The sequence below is a fragment of the Lepisma saccharinum genome, chromosome 26 (genome assembly GCF_977018435.1).
Source record: "Lepisma saccharinum chromosome 26, izLepSacc3.1, whole genome shotgun sequence".
NCBI lineage: Eukaryota > Metazoa > Arthropoda > Insecta > Zygentoma > Lepismatidae > Lepisma > Lepisma saccharinum.
In genome coordinates this window covers 16,262,735-16,271,399 of record NC_139254.1, presented here as the reverse complement: position 1 = coordinate 16,271,399, position 8,665 = coordinate 16,262,735, and the positions used below count along the sequence as shown (strand labels likewise).

The 8,665-nt window shown below is 41.6% G+C and overlaps 1 protein-coding gene across 1 annotated transcript in view; it reads left to right on the top strand.

The window, feature by feature from the left end:
* Positions 1–2,102: 2,102 nt before the first annotated feature.
* Positions 2,103–8,665, top strand: part of LOC145979337 (farnesyl pyrophosphate synthase-like) — a 121,986-nt gene continuing 115,423 nt past the window's right edge. The window contains exon 1 of the mRNA XM_083112196.1: positions 2,103–2,439. Within this exon, the coding sequence (XP_082968322.1) occupies positions 2,282–2,439 (158 nt within the window). The 5' untranslated portion in view covers positions 2,103–2,281. The remainder of the gene's footprint in view (positions 2,440–8,665) is intronic.

The window sequence follows — 8,665 nt, the reverse complement described above, 5'->3', positions numbered from 1 at the left end:
GCAAAATTAGTTATTTCGCTCATGCTTTCATTGAAGAGAAAATGATATTAACAGTATAATATTTAAAAGGTAAAAACGAGAAACTTAGAAAATATTTGAAATATATTTGTTGGTACAACCGGTACAACACCCTCCCCTCCCTCTCCTCTATATTCCTTTCCCGGATTCTCTGGAGTAAGAGAACGCGAACACGTTCTGTGCGCATGTTGAAGTGTGTGCGCCTCGTCCAATGAACGCGCGGAGGGGAGGGGCATCCACGGGAGGGGGCTCATTCCCGGTCCAGTAGTTCCGTAGTAAACATGTCAGATCGCAAGTCTAGGGGAACACTGCATTTAAGAGAGCGCCTCATAGTGTTGAATGTGTTCGAGAACAACTTGTTTGAAAAGTTTAAAACACATGGCTTTGTTTTTTTTTACAAATGTTTAAAACAAAGTGTTTGAAACATGTTTTTCATATTTGTTTAAAACTCATTTTGATACATGATGTTTCATAGTTTGTGGTTATTTGCATGTTCCTTGAAAATGTATGTTTGAATTTGTTTTAATGTTTTACTGTTCTTCGTAGCATCAAAAGACAAATAAACGTGCAATATTATTTGTTATTTGTGTAAAACAATACACTGGCCATTGTTAAGAATAAAAGAAGAAATTGGCAGAAGAAAGCTTTTTGCTTTACGGCCGTTACACCGCGCAGCACTTCCTTGCTGTCATCCCGCACCCTTCTCCACCTAGTCTGGCCCCGCCCACAAGCTTTCCCCTCTGCGCGTCGCTACTCCAGAGAATCCTGAAAAGCAGTATACACAGCGTGCCATCTAGCGTGCCCACAGAGAAGCAAATCGGCAACGTAGTTGGGTGCACTGCCAATAGGTGTCGCTAGTTTCGCCCGTGACGTATTAAGACCACAGTTGGGATCGGTCGTCAGCTTGACCCATGCCTATCCGCCACGAGCTTGACCGATTGCGAGATTCGAATCTCCTTGTCTGTAAATTGTAAATGTATTAATTTAACAATACTTTGGCGAGGTATGCGTTTCTTCTGAGGGTAGTGCCACGGCACGGCGGCTCTGCCCTTATAGCCGCCGCTGATTTTACTTTCCCTTGGTACATAAGGTTTAGAATACTACGGAGGCAAATGTGGCAAAAGTAGAGGACAACCGCCCCCTTCGCCCCCCTAATCGCCGCCACTGATTACAGTAATATTATGTTATTTATTACAAGGGCGTTGAAGGGACATGATAACTTCAAACTGAAGCAATGTTTTTTTGAGGTAACGATACTCTTATGCGGGGAAATGTGCATCGTTTGCCCCCGCACTGGAAGAAAATACGGAAGAAAATAGTTTTGCTTGTCCCTCCCTGGAAATAATCCTGCGGACGTCCATTGCACACACACCCGCACACACACACACACACACGCACATTGCCATATATAGGGTGGGCCACGAAAAAGTAGCCCCAGACTGAAATGATGTACTGCGGTGCGGGGACGGGCCACTTATTCGTGGCCCACCCTGTACATATAAAGTTTTCATTGATGTGGTGTTTTAATTTGTTTCAAATTATTGTTTACATTTATATATAACTTAGTATATGTCTCAACAAGTACACAAGCTAAAATAAATAAGCCAGTTGCGATAAATATGCAAAGTTTTCTTAAACAATAATTTGGAGGTTTTAAAAAATAAAGTAAAATTTCCTCTGAACCATGGAAAATTTTGGTGGGGAGGGCACGGGTTTTTTTTGGGAGCCTGCGCCCCCGGTCCCTCCCCTTAACGACGTAAATGTTCTGGGAGGACGCATCACGCCTGGTAACAGTACCAAAACCGGAGCTGGCTTGTCATTATTTACAAAAGTGAATTTTGCGAAGCAAAGCTATTAATAATTTTTTAAGAGATCGCTCGTTCCACACGAGTGATTCATTTTCAATTAGGATATCAACCATTCAAAACGATAAGAAACGCACGTTAACTTAAGAGTAGATACATAAATGCCGTAACATCCGCCAAATTTGCGCCCCTAACGCTGGAAGGACATTCAAGGACAACTTCCATGTACAAAACCACTTGTGCTGTTCATTGGCACGTAGCCAAGTTTCGCCGTGCGTGGCGCTGAGATAGGAAGGCAGTCGGAAGAACGATAGAAGTTTGTTTACAAAGAAACAGACTTTGGTAGCGTGCGTAGTCTTCTGTTTTTCTTACGACTGGTTTCTCAGCTGTTCAAAAGGCTTGTGGTTGGCTGTGGCTGCGGGGCGAGTCAGTGTGCATTTTGATCTTGATACGTGAACATGTTACCGTCGGCAGTCGTGAAGCTGGGGTCCCAGTTAGTGGGATTGACGCCCATAAACAACACAGTGGTTAACTCATTACGATGTGCATCGTCCGTTTACCCATCATGGACGCAAACCAGGAAACAACCAAAGCCAAAACCGCACAGGAGCGAGAGGTAAGTGCATTTTGTTTCCTGAAATGACAGAAATTAGTTTTATACTTTCAGAACGTGAAATCGGGAAAGTTTTAGAGATCCATAAAAAAATGATGAGAGTATATCACTGCCGGTGCCAGACTTGCTGGTGTGTATGGGCCAAAATGGGTGACTGTCAAAGATTTGGGTGGGGTACGTCTTCGTGTATGGATGTACTGATATTGTTCACGTTGTTATCACGTGATCCAAGCAAGGATTTCTTAACCAGGAGTCAAAATGCATTTAAAGCTTCCCCGATGGCGCAGTGGCGATGTCGCTTTGTACTCGAAAGGATCTCTTGGCAGTGATATTGTACCTTTATCCCCCCTACCCACCAAAAATCGGAATTAAATCCCCCAGTTTTGGATAAACCCTGTGACGATGCGATTTTATAGGTAAAATTTCGCATCGTCACAACCCCTGGACCCCGGTTCGATACTCGGTGAGGGCATATATTGTTTTCAATCGCACTTTATACTGTAGATCCAGTCCCCCCAGATTAACCCTTCTGCGCATAAAACAGAAACTCGGACAAAAATAAATTAAGCCTATAATTTCGAGTATTGCATTGCCAACTTTCGTGGCGAAGTGTTTAGTACGGCGCGTGACAGCTCCAGGGCTCCCGGGTTTCAATCCCAAGCAAGAGTGTTCTTTGTGAATGTCCCTTCATCAATATTATCATATCACTAATCCTCATCGTTGCGGTTAGCCAAAATTGGAAGGAAAGTGACCCTAAAATAAAAATCATTGGAAGTGTTACATTTTATTTTCAATTACGTTTATGGTAGTGGTGATAAAAAAAATATATAACCTAATTGACAGCATAGGAAATATGGAAAAAATACTACAGATATCCATGAACCAGTGGTCAGTAGAACGCGATCTGAAACTATAGAACTCCTGGGTTCGGATCTTCAAAAGGTCATTGGTATTAATGTTGGCAATGAAATTGATATCGTCCCTCCTCTGATGTGTCCTTTCTTCAAATTCTTCCATTCTCAACTGGGAAAGAACGTCTGGCGTCCGTGGCAGCGTGATCAGTATAAGGGAAGCCAGAGGTCCCAGGTTCGAACCCTGTGTCTATCGTTGTTTCTTTCAATTTTTCTTTGATGAATTATGCTTATTACAAATATGCGTGGATTGATACGTTTATTGATGCTGTAAATATAATAACATATGTTCCCCAAATTTATTTTATAAAATAACGTCTGACACAAATAAGATAGCCAGGGATCACGGGTTCGAATCCCGGTCTGGACATGGATGTTTGTGAGTGTCCATTCATCAATTTCATCACGTCATCCCCATCTTCGGAAATTAGCGAAAAGTGGCACAAAAAGCGAAGTAAAATAAAGCAAACCAATTAAACAAATAAGATAATTCAAATATGAAGGACAAAAGAAGTGATTAAATAGTTTACAACTGGGGGAGGGCGAGTGAAGGAACCATGGGGTAAGTCTCCCCCTGTGCTGCACCTTCATCACAATCATTTCCCCCATCAACTTCAGATTCGTCATTATATAATCCTCTGTTGTGATGTGTTCTCCTCTTTATAGCCTGTGGGTATGTGGAGATTTTGGTTGTGGTAAGGGGCGTATAATGTGGCGGGTGCATATAGCCCAGAAGCTGACGCACATACTATTTCAATTTTATTTTATCGTGATATGGTTTCCGAATATATTTTTCCACATGTAAGAAGCATAATTACGATGTAATTGGCAACACTGTTGTTCATGCTTGGGTGGTTTTACCAGGCAAAAGCACCATGCGATTCGTGCCTACGTGATGGTACGCACGAATAAGAGGTTCATGGAAAGTCGCACTCACTACCTGCTTATTTATTGTCGCCACCACACCCTATTGTGTCGCAGCTATTTATAGCCCTAACAGAGGGTTCCACCCAGGAACTGATAATTGCGAACAATCGTGAGGAAGGTCATGGACGAGTCCTTTTGTGTATACAATAATACAAGAGAAACTTTTCGACGAAAAAACATAGTGATGGACAGGGCAAAATTGCTGTCGCAATAAAGGGGGGCGTATATTTTGCATATTTGCAAATTTTTCCCTTGGGCGGGGGCGGGGGATGCAATAATGCACGCAAGCTTTTAAACACCAATTCATCACACTTGATTTGCTTTAATCTGGTGAAGTTTTAAGGTGCATATTTGAGCTTATTGCACTGGCGTACGCATGGGAGAGCTGATAGGGCTACGTCTCCTCCCGAAATTTTGAGAATATCAAAATTTTGAAATGCAGTAAAGAACTCTGGGAAAAATTAAAGTGGTAAATGCGAACCAACCTTAAAATGATCCCAGTTAATATTTTTGCCTTAGAACAACTTTTAAAACAGATTAAAAGTCGTTAATTACGAAATTGTGTGCTAGATCCCAGCGATTTCCACCTATACAATTCCAGCCCCCCCCCCCCCGGGACAAAAATCCTTCGTATGCTAGTGGTTTAATGTGCATGTAGTTGGATATATTGGGAGTATTTTTATACAATTTGTGTCAAGAGCAACCTATATTGCTTGACTATGGGCACTAGTTGGATCAAGGACATGCAAAAACTGGAAAACTATTGTTCTTTTGAAGATTACGAAAACAACTCTCCTATCACTCAGCGTCAGTGGCGGCGATTAGGGGGATGGTTGCCCCCACTTTTTTGCCAAGCTATTCGAGATCGGGTTGGGAGGGGTATGGGAAGAAGAGCACGTAGACCAAGGCACACTTGAAATAATTATGGAAAGTGCAACGAAAATATCACTAGACATCAAGGGACATCCGGGAATGAGGACAAGCAAAGTATATGAAGAAAGTATGCAAGGAAGCAAGAGATTGAGGAATGAGACACAGTGCGGTGAAAAGAGAGGGAGGTACATATGAATGTATAATGTGTAAGGGGAATGACGGGACGGATCACCTGTTTGCATGTCCAGGAAGGGAAGCGCGTTTTATTTTTCCAGTCAACTTGTGAATGCTGGTTCATTTCTTGCTCTCTGATTGGCTGTTGGAAAGTTACGGTGTTCTGATTGTGAGAATATCTTATTTGCGCTGTACGTTACGTTAGGTTAGATTAGAAAGCAACAAATTTGCGCTGAAAATAGGAAATAAGATATTCTCACAATCAGAGCACCGTAACTTTCCAACAGCTAATCAGAGAGCAAGAAATGAACCCGCATTCACAAGTTGACTGGAAAAAAAATTCGTGTCTGGGAACGCGCGCCCTGCAAGACAAATGGTTGGAGGGTTTGGAAAAGGAAGGAGCTCTCAAATTAGTTGTGGAACAGAGTGCAGCAAGTGTGGAAAAGTGGGAGTGTTTTTGGTGAAAGTGAATGAAAAGAGAAGTGAGGCGAGGACGAAAGACTGGAAGAAGAACGAGTGAAGTGAATTATCTTTTGGGGGAGGGGAAGAATGTGTATATAGGGGAGAAACTAAGATACAGCATAAAAAAATATTATGAGCGATGGCTAATAAATAGATCCATCACATTTGTAGGTGATAGTGAAATTATTTGTTGATTAGCTGTTGACACGGTATCTGTGTTTGCCTGTTTCCGAGTGGCAGGCGCGGATCCACGGGGAGGGCGATGGGGGTGATCGCCCCCTCTCAAATGGCTGGTCTACATTTTTGCGTACATTATATTTAATCGATGTAATTTTATTTGCATCTCAGTATTGTTTTATTCCATTGGTGTAAAACATTATGGATGGTTTTTATGGATATTTCGTAGATATTATAATGTCAAATTATAATTATTATCAGTGGCGGGGCGTGGGGGACAGTTGCCCCCCCGTTTTTTAATCCAATCGCCCCCACTGATTATTATTATTTGTTCCTAATTCTGTATTGAGGTCTACTGATGATAATCTACATTTAATATCAAAATTAAATAAATAAGAAACGACCTAATGCTTTATTCTAGAAACAAGATCCTTGTTTCTTCGTTTCCCCTCTTTGCGTCGTATCCTAGTATCGTTAGATTTATCATGACAATGGAAAGCTATAATAATGATGTATGACAATAATATACATTCTTTACTTATACGGAGTACGAATCCAGTATCTCAACCTGTACACGTTAATTCCTAGGACCACAGAATAGTGCTGTGCATTGTTTACATAAAAAACTATGCAAATATTAGTTGGAATGGACTTCCGCAGGAAAAACCATCCATCCCAAGTGCCATCCTGCATCCGCCACTGCCCAGTTTTTACAAATGTTCAGCCCTTGGGGACTGTATATCTATGCTGTAAAAATCAATGGAATCTCCCCTCTACCACCTGAAAATATTGAAAATACTATACTGCTTTTCCGGATTCTCTTTAGTAGCGACGCGCAGAGGGGAAAGCTTGTGGGCGGGGCCAGACTAGGTGGGGAAGGGTGCTGGATGAAAGCAAGGAAGTGCTGCGCTGTATAACGGCCGTAAAGCAAAACGCTTTCTGCTGCCAATTTCTTCTTTTATTCTTAACTATGGCCAGTGTATTGTTTTACACAAATAACAAATAATATTGCACGTTTATTTGTCTTTTGATGCTACGAAGAACAGAAAAGAACTAAAACAAATTTAAACATACATTTTCAAAAAAAACATGAAAATAACCACAAACTATGAAACATCATGTATCAAAATGTGTTTTAAACAAGTCTGAAAAACATGGTTCAAACACTTTGTTTTAAACATTTGTAAAAAAAAAAAAAAACATGTGTTTTAAACTTTTCAAACAAGTTGTTCTCGAACACATTCAACACTATGAGGCACTCTCCTGAATGCAGAGTTCCCCTAGATTTGCGAGCTGACATGTTTACTACGGAACTACTGGACCGCGAATGAGCCCCCCCCCGTGGATGCCCCTCCCCTCCGCGCGTTCATTGGACGAGGCGCACACCCTTCAACATGCGCACAGAACGCGTTCGCGTTTTCTTACTCCAGAGAATCCGGGAAAGGTTTTATAGGAAGAATGCTCAGGCAAATTAGCCTAGCTGGCGGGTACTGTATAAAATTTGTTTAACTGAAGGGGTTATCATCCCGCTGCGTTTCACCCTCCACACTTTGGACGCTGATCTTGTGTGTATGTAGGTGATATTTTTTCTGTCAGATAACATACTAAAGACGTCAATATTCTATGGAAACGGGATCATGCTAGCAGACGGATGAAACCCCTGAGATTGTCCCTTTCGCTTAATTCATGCACTCCTGCTTATCGTCATCGGCGTAACTTGGCGTGGGCAAAGGGTTGGGGCCAAATCTCCACGTTTATTAAAATGTACACATATGTTTTGGAATGTTAAACCTTTTGTATATTTAGAAACCTGAGGTTCACGTTCGACCCCAAGTTACGCTGCTTCTTATTGTGACATTAAAGACTTCTTAAGTTGTTGTTTTTTTCAGAGATATTTATATCCTGAGGGTCATCCTTCGCAGCGTACTAAAGATTTTGTCGTCTTTCGACAGGAAAAATGCTAGTCCGTAGTAACCATGAATTTGATGCATGGACACAAACATACAGGATACAAAATAAATGCTATATTTGAAAGCTGAAGCCGAAATGAAACGTCAAGGAACAAACCGTTATCAAGGAAAATTGTTCCCATTGACGTCCTCTGCAAGCTGTTAAAGTTTGTCTGTGGTCCATAATGTCACCTTGTTATTTAGTGTCTGTTCTCTGCCACTCTTGGCTGATCGCGACGATGAGGATGAATGACAAAATAAAATTGATGAAGTGACACTCACAAGGAACACCCATGCCCAAGCCGAGATTCAAACCAGAGAGCCCTGGTGCTAACCACTCCGCCTCGGAGTTCAGCGACTCTGTATACGGGTATATCCAAACAGTTTCTGCATAAATGTGTGTGTGTTACGCAGTCTTCACACATTGGTATCGTAAATTGTGAACATTCCGTATCGTTTAGGAAAGTATCGTAGAGTGAAATTCATTTAGAAAACTTGTAGAATACAATAAAGGCAAAAATCGTATCGTTCACCGTTCATACAATCTCTCGCCTTTTGTGTATCGAAGTCTTCATTTGTTTATTTATTTCAGTCACGTTATCGAAGTCAAAATTTTGACAGGTGGCGACTGTGGTGAGTGTTTAAAAAAAACATGGTTCTCAAATCAAGGGCGCCCGCATGAGTCTTTTAAAAGGGGGGTCAGTGGGAGGAACATGGGGGTGACGCCATCACCCCCGGTTAAGAAAATTCCCATAA